Source organism: Pseudonaja textilis, chromosome Z (assembly GCF_049901715.1).
Source record: "Pseudonaja textilis isolate UNSWEBS1 chromosome Z, rPseTex1.2, whole genome shotgun sequence".
Classification (NCBI taxonomy): Eukaryota; Metazoa; Chordata; class Lepidosauria; order Squamata; family Elapidae; genus Pseudonaja; species Pseudonaja textilis.
Genome location: NC_142008.1, coordinates 108,162,379 through 108,185,935, shown reverse-complemented (window position 1 = coordinate 108,185,935; position 23,557 = coordinate 108,162,379). Strand labels below are relative to the sequence as shown.

Here is a 23,557-nt window from a genome sequence, read left to right as displayed (position 1 = left end):
ACTTAAGTCTGCCTCGCTTTTTGTCTCATAACTATATGGCTCTCTTCTTGTGGTTGATATGGGGTTGTTTCTTCTCTTTCTTGTTGTAAGTTGTCTTTCCCTTGAGTTTGGATAGATCTTTCTTCTTTGTTCCTATGGCAGTTACGATCTTCCTGCATGTTCCTTTGGGTTTCCTCCCTAGTGTGTTGATCCTCCGTGGTTGTTAGCTGTTCTAGGAAGTCTTGTGCTTGTTCTATTGAATCTATTTTAATTTTTCTTCCCTTCCACGATATTAGCATCCCTTCTGGGATTAGCCATTTGAATGAGATTTCATTTTTATTTAAGTAATTGGCTAAAAATTTATATTCTTGCCTTATGGCCCTCACTTTTCTTGGAATCTGCTTAAGAACTATGATCTCTTTGCCCTTATATAATATTCTCTCATCTCTGGCCTTTCTAAGTATTAGGTCTCTCACGCATCTTCTTGAAAAGCGGATATGGATCTCCCTTGGACACTTGTGACGCCTTGCGTAACTGGTGTTCACTCTATAGAATTCTTTGAGTAAGTCATCTTTCTCTTTTTCAACTAGTTCAGCCAACAAACCTGCCATTAATTGCTCTAGTTCTTCATTTTTGGATTCCTCCACGTTTTGGAACCTTAGGTATGCAGCTGCTCTGTCCATCTCAAGTTGGACCAAGGAAACTTCCATTTCTCTATTAACATTTTTAAAGTCTTCCTCAGTCCTTTCTAGGTTCCTCTCCACTTGTTCTGTCCTCCTCTCTATTTCTTTTATTTTTAATTCAGTTCTTTCCATGGCCAATTGCATTGTCCCAACCTTATCTTCAACTCTCTGTATATATGCTCTCATCTCCTCTTTTAATTTACCCATTTCTTCCTTCAGTTCGCTAATATCAGCTCTGGTCTCACTGTGATTCCTAATCATAATCTCCTGCATTCTAGACATTGATTCTTGCAGGGATAATAATGTCGCTTGTAGATTGGCATTAGTGACAGTCGGTTGTTTTTCTCCTGTCAAGGTCTCTTCTATAGTTTTCTGCGTTGTTGGGGAGGCAGAGTTGTCATCAAGGTCTGGGTGTTCTTCCTTCCCGTTTTCAGGGCCGTGGTTGTTGTGGAAGTCATCTCTGATAAGATTTGTTTTTGCAATTGGACAATGTTAAGAATATTATCCCAAATCACCATTCGATGTAATAGCCCTTTAAGTGTGATTACAAGTCTATTTGCTAAGCTTACACACCAAGTTATTTTAGATTTCTTTCTTCGGCCCAATCTGTCATTTAGGCAAGTTAAATTCCAATTCAATAGAGTGTTATCAGATACTATACAATACTATACAATAGATGCTATACAATAGAATGTAATCAAATATTATGTATTATGTATTATTCTCTATGTTAAGTTCATATACCAGAGTTAGTTGTATTTTACCCCTAATAAATCATTACCATATCAAATCAAACTTGTTTAAAGCAAACAACCAACCCTAGAATTTCTCACTCTATATATACCTTTGTCCTATAATGTATATTAATATTTAAGGTTCCAATTCATCTGAGACAACCCTATTTAACAGACCTTAAAATTTTTGTATATTCAAGAGAGTCTAATCAGTAAACCCTAATAATTATAACCAGCAGTTTGCCTTTATACTTGTATTTATAACTATTATAGAAAGAAAGGAAAGACCAAGAGAGAAAGGGAGAGAGAGAAAGAGTGCAGGAGGAAAAGGGTCTTTTCAATTTTGGGGAATCACTAGGCACGTATCTGTGGGATTAGTTCCATAGAAAAACAAGTCTGAGTTGGGGCTGGCGTTTTAGTCTTATAGTCTTTCCTCCTGGGTGCACCAAGGGAGCAGGGGGAGGAAGTGCTGACTAATTGCTGTCAGCACTCAGCGATCAGTCTTTGCCAGGCTTCCGTCTGTCTCTTCCTTCTTCTTCTTCCCTCTTCTTCTTCCCTTCTGCCAGCAATTGTCAGTCCACAGTCACTTTGGGCATCCTCGTCATATCGATCACTTTAGAAATCAGTTTTGTAGGCAATGATGCTAAAAGGAAAGGACCTTGCGTATAAAAGTCAGTGCATCGCTATCTCGCTCTCTACCACTCGCTCTGCCCTCCTTCGCAGCTATAATCCTCTCCTAGTCTTCTAGTCTTCTCAGGCGCTGATCCCAGATGGCAATCCACTCCCGAGCTTCTTAAATTTCCCACCGCCTTTTTCTCTCCTCGACAATCTTCTTCCAAACGCTCCAATCCACACTTTCACTTTAAGTGTCAAGCCATTCTATCCGCATTTATCCCCCTTTCACTTTTCAAACTGCTTTTCTAGCCGCTTGTCTCCAGCTTCCCCCACTGTTACTCACAATGAAACAGGGAGAGTCAGACCGATCTCTCTCATGGCTTTTGTAGTCCTTCTGCCCTTTTCTGCTCAGATCCTTCAGGCTGTCACTTTTTGCTTCGTCAGTTCAGTGATAGACCGGACTTTGGAGCCGCCATTAGCTGGCAGCTGGCTCAATCGCGCTGGTCTCAGAGGCTCTTCCTTCATTGCTGGGGAGTTGCCTTCCCCCAGACAGCAACCCGGGGGTCTTCTATTCTGACACGAAGCTCTATGGGTTTCATGTATCCACTGGGGATCCCTCCAAACGCGAGAAGAGGTGTTCGAAACCCACAGCTGGGCTTCTCCACCTCTGGACGTCCCTGTCCTGCCACCGGAAGTCAATGATTGATTTTCCTGATTGGCGATTTTAACTCTATTGCTGACTACCAGAAGGATCATAGTAACAGGAGTAAGAACAAAAAAGGAAAAAGAGAATTCTCTAAGCCATGTAAGGATATGATGAATGAAATGAATCTGGTAGATATCTGGAGAAAATTAAACCCAAAAAAAGAACAGTTTACTTATTATTCTAACCCACACAAAATTTGGACAAGAATAGATATGGCTTGGATAAACGGTGAATTAATTAATGAAATCAAAGATAGCAAAATCTTACCAAATGACTGGGCTGACCACAACCCAATTCAAATAACCTGGAGAGGTAGAAGAAAACCAAGGAAAAGATGGACTCTTAACACTCATTTAATAAAAGAAGAAGAATATACTAACAAACTGAAAGAACAACTGAACTTCCTCTTTTTTTTTTAAACAAGTTTTATTGATTTTACAAACAAACAAACAAGACAAAACATCATTAAACATTAAAACATAAAACCTCTTTCCATTGTAGATCCTTACAAGGCAGGTAACATATTGCTTTATATCACATACTTATAATTTATCCCATTTCCATATAAACACGTAAATTCCCTTTACCAAATTCCACATTGTTTCTCTTTAATCATTATGCAATCATATTTCCTTTCTGATTTATCTGCTATCCAATCATCAACTTTATATTTCCCTCTGGCTTGTTTATAATTATTCTCATCTAGTCTTCTTCCGAGATTTTATTATTTAACTTTCAATTAAACACACACACATAAAACACAGACATAAAAACATAAAACTTTCTTCTAGAAAGTAACAGCCCCAGATTACCTCTTTTTGTATGGACTCAGTTGTATTCACGCTTTTCTTATATACCATTACCCATCTTATTTACCATTCTATATCTATTATATAACTCCTCTCCACTTTTGCCTCATCTTAATTCTGTTTTATATATTTAATCTTGCTTTTTTTAAAAAAAAAAAATTATATCTTTTGTCCATTTCTCCATTTACATCTGTCTCATTTCCAGTTTAAAAAAGAATAGTTTCCCCTGGAATCACTAATCGGAGTATGATGCCTTTCTATCATTCCCCTAAGTTAAAATTTAAAATAACACCTAAATCCCAATCAGATTCTGCTTAGTACATTCTACTATTTCAAAAACCAATACTACAACAATAAATCCATAACAATCAACACATCAATCCATTAAACTCTATATTCAAACTAATATTTTAAACATTCCCTTTAGTATTTTATTAAAACTTATTATCATTCATTATTAAACCTTTTAAAGTTATACCTTGATATTTTAGCCTTTTATTAGATCTTAAAAAGTTCTGGTTATCTACTTATAATACAAATACCACTATTACAATACTCATGTGTACTTTGCAGAATCCCCCCCTTTTTTTAAAAAAAACCCCATATATTACCCATTATCCCTGAAAAAAATTTCTTTATCTCCATCTTGTCTTATATCTTTGAAACTTTTTCCCCCTTTTCCCTTTCCTTCTTAGCCCGCTAAACTTTTTACCCCCTCCTCTCAAAACCTCTGTCTTCTTAATTTCCCCTTTCTGCATTCCTCTTTCCTTTTGCTTTCTAGCATTCTGTTGTTTTTGCATCTTCTTTTTCTCTTTCATAAATATTTTTTTATTTCTTAAGTCCTTCCTTTTAAGCTCCTCTCTTTCTCCTTTCTTTCTTAGTCACGCCGTTTAGTTCATTAAAAATGGCTTCTTCTTCCTCAATTTCTTCAAGCTGTTGTTTAATTTGCTGACACATAGCAAGCGCCATATCTAGGAAACAAAGGGCTTCTCCCATAACATCTTTGCCTTCTTTCTTTGTTTTTAGATATTGTTTTTTTAGTTCATCAAGAGATAGAGCCATTTTAAAGTTTCTTCTTCTTTTCTGTATCCTCTTCTTAAACCAATCAGTTATTTCGAGGCTTAAAACAGTTCCCAAACGTCCCAAAGTCCCACAGTCATCAGACAGTCCAGGCAGAGTAAAAGCTTCTTCTTTTTACAGTTTCTCTTCTAGGGGTGAAGTCAAATTAGGGAAAAGAAAATTCTCTTTATCTTCAAGGCATCTCCTCCAGCAAAGTCTTAGAGTAAAAATTGATTTTATCGCAAGCCTCTCCCTTCCCACGTATAACAAAGGAGTTTAGGTTTTACCTTCTACCAAAAGGCTGATTTTCCTTGTCCATTTGTTAATTCCATAAGGGAGGGAGAGTAACTTCCCCTGTTCGTCACTTTTCTTCGCAGCTAAAAACATCAATCGGGAACAATAGCTTCCAAGTCATTACTTTCCCAGGTGTTAAATATATCCTTAAGGTCCCAGTTCGACCAAGAAAAAACTTTCTTTAAAAAAAAAAAAAAAACTCCTTCTCCCTCCTGCGCATTCTTTATTATCCAATTGCCGGCTTCTTTATGGTGGCCATAAAGACCACCGCTGGAACCGTCTTGAGAAAAGGGGGTTATTGCCGGCTGGGGGGGTTTGCGATGCTCCTCACCCCGTCCGGATCCCCCTCTCTTCAGCTGCCCCAAAGGGCAGCCTTAGCCTCAAATCCGTCAGGATCGGAGGCACCAAAGCGACTAGCACAGCAGGAATCGCAGAGAAGGCGAATCCCTGCTGTTAGCAAAGCCGACAACCGTGAACTTCCTCTTAAAGGAAAATAATAATGATCTAATTTCAAAACAAAATATATGGGACACATTAAAGGCATTTATAAGAGGAATAACAATCTCTTACAATGCTATGAGAAATAAGAGAAAGTATGCCCAACAAAGTAACCTACAACAAGAAATTAAGGATTTAGAAACCCAACTACAAAAGAACCCAAAAACCAAAGAATACAGAACCAGTTAACAACAACTAAACACAAACTAAATTTACTGGAACAAGAAAAATTGGAGATTAGTCCGAAAATGACTAAACAAATCTACTTTGAGCATGCAAACAAGCCAGGAGATGGTTAGCCCACAAACTTAAGAAAACGAAAGAAAAAAGATTGATACACCAATTAATGGACGAGGGGGCAATATGCAAGAGGAGATAGAGAAGAAAAAAGAGATCACTTTTAAATACTTGGGAAATTATACAAAAAGAAGAAGTCTGTGAGGATAAAATAATGAAATACCTGGAGGAAGCGAATGATAAAGTAATTGGAGAGGAAGAGATAGAATTATTAAACCAAAATATAACATGGTCCGAACTGAAGTCAGCAATAGAGAAGCAAAGTAACAATAAAGCACCAGGACCGGACGGGATACCGGTAGAACTTTACAAAACAATCATAGAACAAATTGGACCACTGATGCTGGAAGTATTTAATGAGGTACTCTTAGCAGCCAAGATGCCGGACTCGTGGAGGGGAGCCTTAATTTGCTGATCCCGAAGGAGGACCTAGACCACAGACTTATTAATAATTATAGACCAATTTCGCTCCTGAATGCAGATTACAAATTATTCTCTTCTATAATAGCCAATAGATTAAAACAGGTTTTAAACACTTATATCCATGAAGATCAAAATGGATTTCTCCCATTTACCGACAAATTAAGAATAATTTAAGAACAGTGATAGACATTTCAGAATACTATGAAGCCCATCCGGAAAAACAATTTGCATTTATGTTTTGGATGCTGAAAAAGCATTCGACAATTTAAATTGGCATTTCTTAATTCAAAAAATATATAATATGAACCCGGCACCAGATTCAAAAAGCGTCGTCACTACAATTTACCACACTCAACAGGCAAATATTCTAATAAATGGGGAACAAACTGGCCCGATAAAAATAGAAAAAGGGTAAGACAGGGTTGCCCTCTCTCCCCTCTGCTTTTCATATTCGCCCTAGAATCTCTTCTGATGTACATTAGGCAAAATTTGAGAATTAGAGGACTGAGGATCAAATCAGAAGAGTATAAAGTACAAGCTTTCACTGATGATTTGGTTTTTTTTCTGGAGGAGCCCATAGAAAAAGGACACAACTTATTAGAAGAACTAGAACGATTTGGAGAAGTCGCAGGATTTAAAATAAACAGAGGAAAAACGAAATTAATGACTAAAAATTTAACAGGAGACCAGAATAAAGAGCTAGAGACAACAATGGGAATACAGGTGACAAAAAAAATTAAATACTTAGGAATTTGGCTAACTCCACAAAGCAAATCGTTAAAAGAAAACAACTATGACAAACTTCTCCAACAATCCAAGAAAGACTTAGATTCCTGGAGTAAATTACAACTTTCCTTATTGGGCAGGATTGCTTTGATTAAGATGAATATTCTGCCAAAATTTCTATATTTATTCCAGACAATTCCAATCAAATTAAATAAAAAACTTTTTATGGAACTAAACAAGATAACGTTGAAATTTATTTGGCAGGGGAAAAAAGCTAGAATTAACATAAAAGCCCTACAAGATGCGAAAAGCAGAGGTGGGTTAGCCCTGCCAAACTGGGAAATATATCATACGGCAGCCACCCTACTATGGATAAAGGATTGGGTGAATCTAACCAACAAAAGAACACTAGTATTAGAAGGCCACGATATGCAGAAAGGATGGCATGCCTTTCTGTGGGAAACTGGGAAACCCAGGCAATCATATTTCCATAGGCATCTTATCAGGGACTCTTTATTAACTAATTGGAAAAAAGTACGTAAAAAACTTTATCTAAAAATACCGATTTGGCTATCTCCAATGGAAGCAATAGTACACCCTAATAATTTGGACATAACCAAAATGATTAAGTACGAAAATTTATTAGACCCACAAGGAAAGCTGAAAACATGACAAGAATTACAAGAGCAAGGATTTATAATTGATCAGTGGGTGTACCTTCAAATTCATAGTAGATACAAATAAGACATTAAGGAATTTGGAATCTACAATAAATTACAGACTTTAGACAAAATTCTATTAGGACCGAGTAAAAAAAATATATCTAAATTTTACAAACATTTATTAGAAACAGAACTAGAACAAGAAATTGTCAAAGGAAATATGATTGCATGGAGCAGAAACGTGGGTCGGAGCATTACCCTAGCAGAATGGGAAAAGATCTGGAACAGGAACATTAAGATCACGAAATCAGCAGCTTATAAAGAAAACTCATATAAAATGTTTTATAGATGGCACCTGCCCCCTTCGAGATTGGCGAAGATGCACCCCAACACGAGCCCCAAATGTTGGAAATGTCAAAACATAGAAGGTACCTTCTTCCACATGTGGTGGTCATGCAAGGAAACCCAGAAGTACTGGCAAAAAATTAGGCACTGGCTAGAGGAAATAACCAAGGAACAAACTGAGTACAAACCAGAGTCCTTCCTTCTAGGAATTTTTGATAAACAAATATCCAAAAAATCGAAGTATATTACAATCCATATCTTAACCGCGGCCAGACTGGCATTTGCCCAATGCTGGAAACTACCCTCTATCCCCACTGAACTTATGGTTATTCAGAAAATTTTACAATGTGCCGAAATGGACAAACTAACCCAAGCATTAAAAAATAAAGAACCCTCAACCTATTATAGCAATTGGAATCCTTTGTATAATTGGCTAAACCAAAGATAGATCACCTCTAGGAAAATTAAGGCTGAGGGCCTCCAAAGCAGAGATAAAGAAAAGCACCGCCGACGATAGTTCTGAAGAAGAAAGGACCTTACAGACAGTCACAAAAAATATGGTTTTATTATAATTGTTTTCCCTACTCTTTCCCCCCCTTCCCTTACCTTTCCCTCTTTCCTCTCTCAAGCCTTCCTCTCTTTCCCTCTTGGCCTATGCCAAGATCTGCTTGTCTTTTTGTTGTATATAATTTGTAGCTGTGTTGTTGTTTTTAAAAAAGTAAAATCAATAAAGTTTTTTCTAAAAAAAAAGAAAACTCACCAAATCATTTCAAGTTAAACTTAAACATGGATTAGTAGGATGCTACACCTATTGAATACAATGACAGTTCATTCAAGTCAAATTGGTGATGTCTAATCCATCATTCCTAGAATAACTGGTTAATGCTTCAGATATGTTTCTTAGTATAAAAGCTCTTGATGTGGAACCTGTCGGGGTTAGTATTAGAAGTTATTAGAGGTTATTCTGCTTTTTTTCTTTAAAAAAAATCCCATCATTCAAAAAATGTTGCAGAGGTAGGCATTTTCATATTTTCCTATGGAAAAGATTTGTAAAGTTTGTTAGTTTGTGCTTATTTTCTTTCTCTGTGTGTATGTTTTCAAATTAAGTCTGAATTATTTCAATAGCATGAATCTAATCAATAGGTCCTCAAATTCCAATTTGCAAGCTTAAAGAGAATTGTGGCCTCTTAATATCTCAGATTTTTACTTAAATGAGAGGTATTTTGACTGGGTTTTACTCCTACATTGAAAATTAATTAAACATTTTCAAATACAGTGTTGAATTTACTAGAGATTTAAACAAATGCTTCTAAAATAGAGAAATCATTATAGGAAAGTTTGGTTTGTATTTTATGAACCTTTTCTTTTAATGAGCTGCTCCCTATTGTTTAGCTCTGGTCTACAGATAATTATGTAACATTTGGGAAAATAGATGCAAACAAGCAAACCTGCACTGGAAGCCAAAATGGAGAAAACCTCCACAGCCACCATGTATTTGCCTTTGGTGCTCAGGTACGATGGAACAAAAGAGATCCACACACTGCAGAAGATCAGCATACTAAATGTGAGGCATTTGGCTTCATTAAAACTGCTGGGGAGATTCCTTGAGAAAAATGCTACCGTGAAACTGGCAGATGCCAGAAAGCCCATGTAGCCCAGGACACAATAGAACATGGTAGATGAGCCTTCATTGCATTGAAGTATGATTTCCTCAATTTCTGAATGAGTGTCAATGTCAGGAAAAGGGGAAAATGTGAACAGCCACACTGCACAGATGCCTGTTTGAATCAGGGAGCCAGAAAGAACAATGGAGGCAGCCAGTCCTCTTCCCACCCAGTTCCTCATTCTGGACCCTGGCTTGGTGGCCATGAAAGCCAGGACAACAATGATAGTTTTTGCCAACACAGAAGACACAGCCACTGAGAAGATGATGCCAAAGCTAATTTGTCGGAGGAGACATATTATATTGCCTGGTGCAACAAGGAACTGCAGTGAGCAAAGGAAGCAGAGGAGGAGGGAGATGAGAAGAACATAGCTGAGATTTCGGTTATTAGCCTTGACAATGGGAGTATGGTGATATTTCAAAAATGTTGCCATAACCACAACTGTGCAGAGCAAAAAAAACATTGCCAGACTCACTAGACATATTCCCATTGGCTCTTCGAAGGATAAGAAAGAAATTCTCTTGGGAAGACATGAATCTTGATTCTTATTTGTATATTGACCATCTGGACATTTGGAACAGTCATCCATGTCTGGAATTAAAATACACAGGTATCATATATAAACATACATGCATTTGTGCATATATCAAAAATTTTACTTGTGTTTTGTGATTATTCTATGAATATTATTGTGGCATATTAAATTGTTTTTCTTAACAGCAAAAATAGCACTGACATTACTCATCTAACTTACCAGTCTTTTTTTTTTTTTGAAAACAGTTTTATTAGCTTTTAAAGACAAACAAACAAAACCTAAAAATATCCAACTTTTCCATAAGTGTACAAACAGTGTGTCCGATGGTTTACCAATTTTTTTGTGCATCCATTTCGTAGTCTCAATTACAATTACATTACATAATGACTCATATTATCAATCGAAAATTATATACCCTAGTATCACTATTAAACAATCATTTGACTATGATTTTATTTATTCATGCTTTACGAGATAACTATAATTTACTTAGTTTATTTAATAACAAATCATACAATCATACCAAATCTATCCTAAAAACATTTTATAATTATAATATCAAATAAAAAAGAAAAAAAGTCTTTTTATATATTCATTATTATCTAAAATTCTAAATAATCTATTTATTATGTTTTATCATCCAACTGTTGTGGCTCCGGGCTTGGATTCAGCTCCTGTGACTGATGAGTTCAAGTGAGGAGGACATGGCAGAAAAATATGAGCCGGCATGGCTCAGTGATTGGACTGGTAACCAGGATGAGGAAATGGACGCGACAAAGGACGACAGACCTGATGTATTAGAATTGTCAGGACCTTTGACCTCCTCTGGTTCCTTATCTGATCAACAGCCGGGAATGGCTGACAGGGAAGTTTTGAGAGAGTCTTCTAGTGGAGATGAGAACTTGGAAAATTTGTGGTTAAATGTAAGGAACAGAAGATGGTTGAGAAGGCAAAATCAGCTGGAGCGAAGGAGGAGAGCGAGTCAGTAAATTAGCACATTGCCTCAATGAGTATAAAAGGACACAGCTGGGCTGGTACAATTTGCCAGGAACACTTATTGAGTGAGGATGTTACAGCAAGAAGCTCTGAGACTGGAGATTTATTGCCAGGACTGGTTTGCCAGACAGAATAAAGATTTATGCTGTGGATTGAGATTTCTGCCAGCCGTTATCTTGTAAGACTTCTTTCTGTTTGATTTAATTGTGAAACGGCTGCTTTCTGTTTTGTTCGTTTGAACTTTGAAGGGGAGTCATAACATCCAACCATCGATAGAAAAGATCCCAAATTTCATAATATTGTTTATCCTCTTGTTCTCTAATTTCAAATGTCAATCTACTCATCTCAGCACATTCCAATATTTTCTTAATAATTTCTTCCTGCAATGGTATTTTCTCATTTTTCCAGTTTTTAGCAAATACAATCCTAGCCGCTGTTAATACATTTACAATCAGTTATTTCAAATCTTTACTGTATGTATCGGGTAAGATTCCCAATAAAAAAATCTCTGGTTTCAAATCTATGTGTTTCTTTATCATTTTTTCCAATCACATGTGAATTTTAGTCCAATAATTTCTAGCATCCTCACAAGTCCACCACATATGGTAATATGAGCCAGGTATATGATGACATTTCCAGCATTTTTCAGATTTATTCTTGAACATTCTTGCTATTCTTATCGGGGGAAGGTGCCACCTGTAAAACATCTTACACAAATTTTCTTTATAAGCTGTTGACATTGTCATTTTATAATTTTGAGACCACAGTTCTTGCCATTTCTCTAGATCAATCCCATATCCAAAATTCTTTCCCCAAGCAATCATGGTTTCTTTAACTTGTTCTTCCTCTAATTTAATTTCCAATAAATAACCATATAATTTTTTAATCACCTTTTCATCAGTACCTGTCAAAATCTTATCTAAATCAGTCAATTTATCATAAAATCCTTCTGTCTTAAAATCTTCATCATACCTAGAATGTATTTGCGCATATGAAAACCAGTTCATCTTTATACCTTGTTCCTCTAAGTTTTGCATTGATTTAAGTTCACCCTTTTCATCCAGTATTTCCCCATATCTAACTGTTTGTTCCTTCTTATAAATTATAGGATAGGAAAATGCTTCAATGGTCGATAAACAAACTGGAATTTTCAAATAACGTTGTCTTTTAATCTTCTCCCAATTCAACCACAAGGACTCCCTTATATGATGTCTTCTAAAATAACCCTGTGTTTTAGTTCCCTTATACCATAAAAAAGCATGCCAACCCAACAACAAATAATGTCTTTCTAATGTCAACAATCTAGTCTTTCTTAGTGTTATCCATTCCTTGGCCCACATCAAGTTTGCAGCTTGGTAGTACAGTTCCCAATTAGGCAACCAAAACCTCCTCTAACTCTGGCATCTTGTAAAAGTTTTAACTTTATTCTTGCTTTTTTACCTTACCATATATACTTCAACACAATTTTATTTAAATCTTCAAAATAGGCTTTTCCAAGCCTAATTGGTATTGTTTGAAATAAGTATAAGATTCTGGGTAGGATATTCATCTTGATTGTTGAGATTCTCCCTATTAATGACAATTGTAAATTTTCCCATTTCATCAAGTCTGAGGCTATCTGTTGCTTAAGTTTGATGTAATTGTTCTCTTTTAATGTACTACATCTTGGTGTCAAATATATTCACAAATACTTGACCTTATTCGTAACCTGAATTTTCAATAGGTCTGCCAGTTCTTCTCTTTGTTTTAACAGCATATTCTTTGTCAAAATCTTTGTTTTATCTTTGTTTATTTTCAAACCTGCCACCTCACCATATGTCTCTATCTTTTCCAATAGTTTTGGAGCTGTTTCTAAAGGGTCTTCCAAGATAAAAGCCAGATCATCCGCAAAGGCTTGCACTTTAAATTCCCCCTTTTTAATTTTCATTTCCTTTATACTTTTATCATCTCTAATATTTCTATTCAACATTTCCAAAGTCAATACGAATAGCAAAGGTGATAGCGGGCATCCTTGTCTTGTACCTTTTCTTATATTAATAGAGTCTGTGAATTCTCCCTCTATCACTACTTTTGCCGTTTGCTTATGGTATATGGCTTCTATTGCTTGAATAAATTTTCTGGCAAAACCCATCTGTTCCAATAATAATAACATAAATCTCCAATTCTCATTATCAAATGCCTTTTGGGCATCTAAAAATATCAAAGCCATTTGCTTTTCGGGATGTGCCTCATAATATTCCAAAGTGTCCAAAATTACTCTCATATTGTCCTTGATTTGTCTCTTTGGTAAAAATCCATTTTGATCTGGATGAATAAAGTTATTTAAGTATTTTTAAAGTCTTTCTGCCAAAATTGAAGCAAAAATTTTATAGTCTGCATTTAGTAAAGAAATAGGTCTATAATTCTTGATTTGCAATGGATCACCCTCTTCTTTTGGAATAAGTGTAATATAAGCTTCTAACCATGTTTTAGGTATCCTCTTCTTTAACATAGCTTCATTCATGACTTCTAGCAATGGAATGCTCAATGATTCTTGTAGTGTTTTATAAAATTCTGCCGGGAGCCCATCTGGACCTGGTGCTTTCCCACTGTTTTGCTTCTTAAGTGCTTCAGTTAATTCCATCATTGTTATATTACTTTCTAACATTTAGGTATCCTAGGTAGATTAGCATTCTGTAGATACTGTTTGACTTTTTCCTCATCAATATTCTCTTGCTTATACAGTTGCCCGTAGAAGTCTCAAATAATTTCCTTTTTCTCTTTATTACCATAGCAAACTTGGCCTTGTTCATTTATTAATTGTAATATTTTCCTTGATTCTTTCTCCTTTCTCAATTTATATGCTAACCATCTGCCTGGTTTTTTTTTTTCATCTTCGAAATAGTTCTGTTTAGCACTTCTAATTTTCTGTGCCAATTCTTCTTTCTCGATTAGACCCATTTTATGTTTAATTATGTCCAATTTTAATTTAATATATTTTTTCTGTGGCATTTTCTATAGTTCTTTTTCAAGTCTTTTATGCTCATCTTCTAAAACTTTAATGGCTTGCCTTTTCTTGATATTCTTTTTTCTTATATAATTTATTATCAAGCCTCTAGCATATGCCTTCACTGTGTCCCAAACATTCTGTATTGAAGTATCTTCTTTTTTATTTTCTCTAAAAAAAAAAGGCCAATTCTTTCTCCATCCATTGTGCAAAGTCTTTTTCCTTTAAGAGTATTATTTAACGTGCATCTTGATCTTTTTTTTTTTTGTCCTTTCCATTTAATTGTCATTGGATTATGGTCTGCCCAAGTACTTGTTTCAATGTTTATTTCTTGAATGTTAGATATTAGTTCTGTTGAGATCCATATCATATCTAATCTGGACCATGATAAGTGTCTATTTGAATAGAAAGTATATTGTTTAGTTTTAGCATTTCTTTCTCTCCATATATCTTTTAAATTTAATTCATCTGTCATTTTAAAAGAGGATTTAGGGAGAGTTTTTCTATTTTGCTTTATTATTGTTGCTGTATAGTCCAATTTATTGTCTGCAATTCCATTAAAGTCTCCCATCATAACTATATTAACATAGTCCAATCCAATTATTTTCAAATGTAATTTTTTGTAGAATTCTTCTTGTTTATCATTCGGAGCATAAATTGCAATCAGGAGTGTCCATTATTTCCACCATTAATACTCTTCCATCCTCATCAGTATAAATCAATTTTGCTGGAATAGTCTCTTTAATGTAAAAAGCCACTCCTCTTTTCTTACATTGAGTCAAAGAAGTGAATATTTTCCCTAATTTTGACTGTAACAACAATTGTTCATACTGTTTTTTAATATGTACTTCTTGTAGACAAATTATATTAAATTTTAATTTCTCTAATTTATGAAAAATTTTCCTCCTTTTAACAGCTAAGTCCATATATGTTCATTGTAATCAATTTTTTCTCTTCCATGATTATATTTTATAATTAGGATTGGCAGCTCTCGTAGATCTTGGTTCTTTGATCTCCACCTGTCCACCTACTGTGCCTTCTTCTTTTTCAGTCCCCATTTGGTCCTCTTGGAATTCAATTAATGAGACCTCTTTTTCTGCCTCTTCCTCTCTCCTTCCAAAAAATTATGCGTAGAAAAGTTCTGCTTTCTCAATTGAATCAATTCTATGTCTCCGTTCTTGCCATGTGAACATTAATCCTTCTGGAATCAGCCATCTATAGTTCACCTCCTTTTTCAATAACATTTTAGTCAGGAATCGATATTCTCTTCTCATCTCTCTCACTCTTCTAGATATTTGTTTTAAAACCACAATCTCCTTGCCTTTATATTTCAACGTCTTCTCTCTTGCCACTTGTAATATTTGTGTTTTAATGGCTTTTTTTGTAAATCTGATGTGAACTTCTCTTGGTAAGTTGTTTCTCATCGCATATCTTGTAAAGACTTGATACACCTCATCTATCCATCCATCATCTTTTCCTCTGTTATTTCCAAGGCTTCAGCAAGAATTTCTATCATTATCGCAACTAAGTTTTGTCCTTTTTCTTCCTCTATATTTTGAAATCTGAGATAGAATTCTGACCTGTCCATCTCCCATTTCAGCATCCCACTTTTATCTTGTTCAACCACTGTTAGTCTGCTGTCAATGTCTCCAATCTTCTCCTCTCTTCCTTTATCTTCTTCAATTTTTTGGAATCTCTCGTCATACTTCGCCATCATTTGTTGAATATTTTTAATTTTTTCATCAGTCTTCCCTGTTCTTTGCTCAATGTTCTCTATTCTTTGTTCAATATTCTCTGTTCTCTTTTCAATGGTGTCTGATTTTGTCTTAAGATCTTGAATTCCTTGCATAATCATCTGTAGAGTCACTTTTTCTTGTTCTTTATCTTTCTTTAACATTGTTTGGATTAAACGTTGTCCTCCAGATGATGGGGAGGTGGAAGTAGGGGTTGAGGCACCAGAAGGTATGAGTTTCCTACTCATTTTCAACAATTCAAAATCTTCAAATTCTTTTAAATCTGAATCCAATTAATAAGGTAGTCAATTATAATCCAAAATGGAGGATAAAAATAGTAAAAAGTAAAAAGCCCAATATTAGTAAGAAAAGAAAGAAAAGAAAAAATTCTTCAGGTTCTTCTAAATGTTAATCCAATTAGAAAATAGTCGGTTGTAATCCAAAATAATGGATAAAAATAGGAAGAAGAAAAAGGCCCAATAATAATAAGAAAAAAATAAAGAGACTGAAAAAGAAATAAAAGAAAAGTTTCTTCAGGTTCTTCACACCTTAATCCAATTGAAAAATCTCAGTTATAATAAAAAAAAACCAACCATAAGAATAAACCAAAAACATGGATGGAAGAAGCAAAAGTCACAATAAAAAAAGAGAAAGGAAAAATTCTGAGGCTTTCCCTTTAAGATAAAAGGGAACATAAAAATATTACAAAAATAAAAGTTTAAAATAGAACTGGTAAGGGGGGGGTAGCACAACTAAAAGAAAATTAAAAAAAAATACACTGCACTTTATTTAATTATCCAAGGCTCTTGTTATAACTCCACAAGCTTCAAAGCCAAGCTTCAAGTATTTAGTTATTGATAGGAGTCCAGAAGAACACCTGTAATAACACTCACCCATGCTCTTCCCTCTATCTTATCAAGTTGCAATGTCCTTGAAAAGGAGTCTTTCAGAGTTCTCTCAACTTCAAATAAAATATTTTCAAGCCTCTAGTTGGCAGTGTTACAAAGTTTCTTTGTTCTCACTCCCCCCCGCCTTTCCCAGGGAAAATGCAATAGAAGTTAAAAAAAAGAAAAAGAGAGTACATACATACATACATACATACTTCCATACATACATATAGAAAAATAACTAAAGGGAGCCTCTAATCTAAAAAGTTGAAAAATCAAAAAGGAGAAGAGAAAAAAAAGAATATATATAAAGGAAAAATCAGTCCAGTTAACAACTGCTAAGTCGCAATAAAAGTCCAGTAAAAAAAAGTAAAAGAATAAAAAGCCAAGCCTCACTTTGACATCCCTCTTTAAAAATCACCACTTATCCAATTTTGTCAAGAATCTTACAGATTTCTTCTTGTTCTTAGAGTGTCCTTTCAAATCTCAAAATATTAGTAAAAAAAAAAAAGATCTCACCTAGCTGACACACTTTCTCTTTCAATCTCTTCCTTTCCAGAACTGTCCCAACTTCAGAACTTTGGGGCTGCCTCTCCGCCGCCAGCAAAAGGGACTTCTCCTGAATCAACCAGGGATTTTGCAGCGTCCCTGGGATCCACAGGATGTGCCTTTCACTGTCACCATCTCTACGGGACGGTTTAGGTCTGTTTGGACCAACCAGGGGTGAAGATATCGGCTGCAATCTCAGAGCCCCAAGATTGCAAGCCGTACCGTCGCGACGTCAGCTCCACCCTCCTTCTAACTTACTAGCCTTAAATTTGGATTTTAACAGGGCAATTATCTCCATAGGATTCTAGTTAATATTTCTAATATTATTAATACTTCTTATCTATTGTACACATTAACTATATATTTGTATGGTTGTACAATTGCATATTTTCTTTTTTTGGAAGCAACCTGCTACAATATCTTTTTAATGGTATTGATTCAGCCTTCCATCCTTCTGAGGTAGGTAATACGAGGATCCAGATTGTTGGGAGCAATAGGCTGACTCCGTAAACTGCTTAGACAGGGCTGGAAAGCTTTGTGAAATGGTCTAAGTGCTTACTGATTATTATTGTGAATAATATAAATAAAAATAAACATAATAGGAATGTGCTTCTATCACTTCATTTTTACTGAATTTTGTTCATTTTGTACATTCCTGTGGGATAAAATGTGTGTTCATATCCATAAATGCAAGTAACATTCAAGGAAAAGAGCTACGGATATGCCTCTTTTCCATATATCTTCAATGCATTTATATGGCACAGATTTTACGGGAGAACAAATAATACAGAGTTACAGAAATGACAAAATAATCCCAATGTAAGGGAAATTGGGAGTTTCAATATTATTTTAATTATTCAGTTAATTGTTTGCTTCTTTTTGTTTGTTTGTTAAACAAGAGCCATAGTTAAATGCTTAACTCTTTGCTTTAAGTCAGGGGTGTCCAACCTTTCACCTTCCCTGGGCCACATTAGAAGATGAAAATTTGGTTTGGGCCGCACATAAAATAAAATAACAGTAACGATACCCGATCATCCCAAAAAACCATAGAAAACATAGTTAACATATTAAATTTATTTGGAAATAAAGTTAGTGAGATGTTTTTATTATTTATTATTAATTATTTATTAAAAATTATTTATTTTTATCACGGTTTTTTTATCGCAGTTTTTTTATCACAGTTTATTTTCCGGCCAAATTTTGCGGGGGGAGGTGGGGAGAAAGCTCGCCTGCCTCACGCCTACCTCTCCTCCTGCAAATAGCCTGGCTGGATGAGGCAGGACTGGAAAGCAGAAGAAGCAGCAGCAGCGGCGGGGGGCAGAAGCAGCGGCGGGGAAGGCTTCTGCCCCGCCGCCACCACTGCTTCTGCCCCTGCTGCAACTGCTGCTTCTGCCCCCACTGCCGCTTCTTCCCCTGCCACCGCTGCTGCTTCTGCCCCTGCCGCCACTGCCCCCGCTGCTTCTGCCCCACCACCGCTGCTGCTTCTGCCCCTACCGCCGCTGCCCCGCCACCGCTTCTGCCCCGCCACCGCCACCGCTTCTGCCCCGCCACTGCTGCTGCTTCTGCCCCGCCACCGCTGCTGCTTCTGCCCCGCCACCGCTGCCCCCGCCGCTTCTGCCCCGCCACTGCTGCTGCTTCTGCCCCCACTGCCCCCGCCACCGCTTCTGCCCCTGCCACCGCTGCTGCTTCTGCCCCGCCCGCTTCTGCCCCCGACGCGCCGCTTCTTCCCCGCCACCGCTGCTGCTTCTGCCGCCGCCGTTCTGCCGCCACCACCCCGCTGCCGCTTCTTCCCGCCACCGCTGCCGCTTTTCAACGCCACCGCTGCTGCTTCTGCCGCTGCCGTTTTGCCCGCCACCACCCCCGCCACATCGCCGCTTCTTCCCCTGCCAGCCGCTGCTTCTTCCCCGCCATGGGGGCAGCGGCGCGTGGGGAAGAAGCAGCAGCGGTGGTGGGAGAAGAAGCGGTGGCGGCGGGGGCAAGCGGCAGGGTGGCGGCGGGAGAAGAAGCAGCGGCGGTGGGGGCAGCGGCGGTGGGGGCAGAAGCAGCAGCAGTGGCAGGGCAGAAGCAGCGGGGTGGCGGGGCAGAAGCGGCAGGGATGGCGGCGGGGGCAGAAGCGGAGGGGGTGGCGGCGGGGGCAGAAGCGGAGGGGGTGGCGGCAGGGGCAGAAGCAGAGGGGGTGGCAGGGGCAGAAGCGGCGGCAGTAACAGCAGGAGGTGGCGCTCTGACGGCGCCCACCTTTTCTCTTGCTGCTTGGCCTGGCGCTCGCCTCGCCCCGCCTCGCGCCTGCCTCTCCTCCTCCTTCTCGCTGGCTGTGGCACAATGGTTGGGTTGGGCACTGGGCTGCATTACGAGGCGACCTGGGCCGCATGGGGCCCATGGGCCGCGGGTTGGACAAGCCTGCTTTAAGTCTTCTTTTCAGCTGGTAAAAGAATCCTTCCTTCTGAGGCAATGGTTGGATTCAAAAAAATTTAGTACCGATTCTGTGGGCATGGCTTATTTGGTGGGTGTGGCTTGGTGGTCATGTGACTAGGTGGGTGTGCTTAGTGATCATGTGATTGGGAGGGCATGGCCAACTCAATGTCACTCACATCAAGGGATGCCTCGGCTGGCCCCTCCCCTCCCAACTATTCCTTATCACACCCAGCCTCAACATATCTATAGTTTTGTAAAAATATTATTCACCTTTTTTTGACTTTATTATCTACATACTATAGATGTACTTTCATGGATCACTGAAAGAAGGAAATGGCTCACATGCTTTGCCCAAGAGTGTGATAGGCAACGGGCTTTATACGGCTGCAACAAAGAAGTGAGGGCAATATATTTTCCAAAGAAGCAGAACACAAACAAGAAGCAATGGATGTAAACTGAACAAAGAGAGAAGCAACCTAAAACTGAGGAGAAACTTCCTGACAGTGAAAACAATTAACCAGTGGACCTGCTTGTCTCCAGAAGTTCTGGGTGCTCAATCACTGGAAGTTTTTCAGAAATGACTGGAGAGCCATTTCTCTGAAATCGTATAGGGTTCTCGCAAGGTCCCTCTAAGTGTTATTCTGTTATTCTGACACTTTCCCAGGATCTCTACTCAAATTTATTTCATAATTCCACATTTAAAATAACCATTCATGTAATACAACCTGAATATTGTTCAAAACAGTAATTATTATGGCTGATGTTTGACAGCAAGCCTAAGTCAAAGATCATAAGAGTGCTTCTTTCTCTGTATGTATACAAAATATCACATATGAGAAATAGCATATTAAGCTGGACTTATGCAACCTGATGTGCAAAATAAACACACACATATTTATGCTCTGGACTAAACATTGTTATAAATACCTGAAAAATATGTGGTAGCCCTGGGCAAAAAAAGGCAGTAAAATCACTCTAGATGTAGTGAAGGGACAGTGTAAAATATTAACACATGATAAATAATGAAACTGTTGGGCTCAGTGGAATCCTTGCCCGACAGCAGTGTGATTGCAGATGGAAGAGATAGCCTCATCAAAAGAAAAATGTCATCAATGTCAGCCCAGTAGTTTAGAGTCTGAATAGTTTAGAAGAGAGGGGGAGGGAACGCTCTAACCAGCCAGCTTGTTTATCAGGGACAGCCTGAGGCAATGAAAGGAGCTGTGGCAATGAGAGGGGGGGATTTCTTTCACCTTCATACAAATACAAACACACTCACAAAGATAAAGCCATCATCCTGATTTTTTTTTTTAACCATCCAATTTCCATAGTTTGTAGGGAAAGGAACCGTAATGTTTTTTCTCCAAAAGAAGAAAAGAAGCATCTACCAGCAGAGGGAAGAAGAACTAGGGGGAAACATGATAGCATTGTAACACACACACGCGTGTGCATGCACACACACACCTGGCTGGTCTGGGACGATCTCCAGTCAGCAGCGAGTGGGGGAAAAGGAAGAAATGGGTGGCGCCCCCACACTCCAGCTCTCTCTCACACACACACACACACTCGCGCACACACACATGCTAGCTAGGCCGCGCCAGCAACGAAGTGAGCCAAGCGAGCCCAGGAATGGGGGGGCTTGGCAAGCTCAGGGGATGGTAGGGAAAGCAAGCTCCGGGGATGCTGGGGAGGGCTAGCACAACTTGCAGGGTTACCTTTCAGCAGGAAGATCAGAGCTGCTCAATTGGGACATACGGCCAGGCACCATGTGGGAAAGCAGGTTAAGCCACGAGGACCCAGCGTGGACTGAGGAGTGACTGGGCAGGGTGAGTGTAGGGCAGGACAAGTGAGCAAGCTGCGACCGGGAACCAGTTCAGGGGCGTGGCCAGCCAGAAGTCACTACATGTTTGGCCACCCATGCCAAATTATCAATACCGGTTCTCCCGAGTTCTGAGGACAGCATAGTCTCTCAACAAACAAAATAATATAACTCAGCTTTCTGTAGAGCTGTAATGCAATTTGGTTCATGTTGCCTCTTACCTTTCTGGCTTGATATTTTCTCTTTGGGACATGGATGACAATCATAGCAGCAAAACGGCTTCGCCTCCTGCTTTCTTTTGAAATTACCAGGGGAGCAGCTCTCAGTACACACTGAAATAGGCAGTGTCTACTCAATAAGTAAAATAAGAAGGGAAATATTAGTATTCACTCTGGTGTTTGAAGAAAATATTTTAAAAATCATGATTGTTTAATATTTCTTTATTTATTAATTTATGTCCCACCCATCTCACTGATAAGGTGACTATGTGGCTAAATAAAAGACAAATATAAAATCAGTTAAAATTTTAAAACGTATAAGGACACCAAAACCAAGGAATGGAAGGCAGGAGAGAAGTTTGTTTTGCCCCCATTAACCATCTCCAGCAGTGAGCACTCTTCTTGGAGCCCCAGGACAACCAGCAGAACCAAGTTCTGATATTCATCCAGAAGGCCAACAAAATGAGATTAGTTCCTACCTTTGGTAATAGAGCATTCCACATTGCCATGGCTCTAAATGAAAAAAGCACTTCTTCACCAAACCTATCAAAATTCCTTAGCACATGGAATACACAGCAGCCTCCTTCTAGTGGAATAAGTGGGGTGGGTTAGTTTCAGATATCCTGGAACCATGCTACATAAGGCTTTAAATGTAATAGCATCTTTTATTGGACCCAGAAGTAAACTGGTAACCAATTCAACTTGCACAACAGTGGTATTATGTGCACCACCCTAGGTGCCCCAAAACTGTGTGGATTATTGCATTTCATACCAGCGTAAATTCAAAGTACTCTTCAAGGATACCACTATATAGAGTACAATGCAGTAATCCAAATGAGATATGACCAGGGCATAAGTGAATATGCAAAGGGCCTCACAATCCATATAATGACATAAGGGTTGTACAACATGAAGTAGCACAAAGGTCCTACTAACCAAGATTGCCACCTGCTCCTTGAACATCAAGTGTGTGCACCAGGTAAATTTAAGGAAGTGCAACACCATCCATAACTAAAGAGAATAAACAAAAGGATCTTGAAGTCTCTTCAATCCACAGCTACTTCATCTTATGAAAGTTCAGCTGAAGCCATATCCAGACCCCCTACAGTATCCAGGCCTCTCTAAAGGTGAACCATTACATTATTATATCACCAGCAATAGAGATGTAAAGCTAAGTATCATCTGCATCCTTGGTGCCAGATGTTTATGAAAATGTTTTAAAGCACTGGAGAGAATACCTAGCTCTATGCCACCTTGCAAAGTAATAGTTGTAGACTGGACATTCCTTTATATTAACATTGGCTATAAATGGCCTTGGAGAAAGAAGTCAAATCAGTGAAGTACTGCACCACTGAGTGCCAAATCCTGCTGTTGCCCCAAAAGGATACCATAGTCATTATACAGAAACCCATTGAGAGGTCAAAGGGAGCAAGGTGTCAACATTGAAATGGACTGGACTGAGGCCATCTTTGTGGCTTCAAGATTGCCAATAAGGCAGAAAGAGAGGACAGGGAGGGGATATAGTTAATTGGGGCTTTGCAGTAAAAACAAAAAGTTTTCCTGTGGGAACCAAGATCATTCCGGGTGTCTGGGAGAGGAGGAGTGAAGTAACAAAACAACTGGCCAGCACCTCAACTGGACAATGTGATTGATGACTTGGGAGAAGGGGAAAACTTTCATTTTTTTCAATCGGGTGAAAACTATGGGAACTTTCAGAGTTGGTTTTCACCAGTTGTGCCAAAATGACCTATTCAATAAATTGTTCTTTGAGGAATCTATCTGTTTTGGAGTACTATTTTTCAATGGGTGCATTACCTGGACAACTGACACAAGTATGGATGCACTATCCTTATTCCATTCTTATCAAAGATTATCCACAAGCTTGACCAATGCTGTTTCCATTACATCAAGCCTGAAATCCAAGTCATAAT

General features: G+C 38.2%; 1 protein-coding gene across 2 annotated transcripts in view; it reads right to left on the bottom strand.

The window, feature by feature from the left end:
* LOC113450997 (vomeronasal type-2 receptor 26-like) overlaps positions 1–21,437 on the bottom strand; it is a 53,094-nt gene extending 31,657 nt beyond the window's left edge. For both annotated transcript variants that reach the window (XM_087917744.1, XM_087917742.1), the window contains exons 1-2: positions 21,305–21,437; positions 9,970–10,085 (exon numbers count right to left, since the gene is read on the bottom strand). In XM_087917744.1, coding sequence (XP_087773870.1) covers positions 9,970–10,083 — 114 coding nt within the window. In that variant the 5' untranslated portion in view covers positions 10,084–10,085; positions 21,305–21,437. The remainder of the gene's footprint in view (positions 1–9,969; positions 10,086–21,304) is intronic.
* Positions 21,438–23,557: the final 2,120 nt, after the last annotated feature.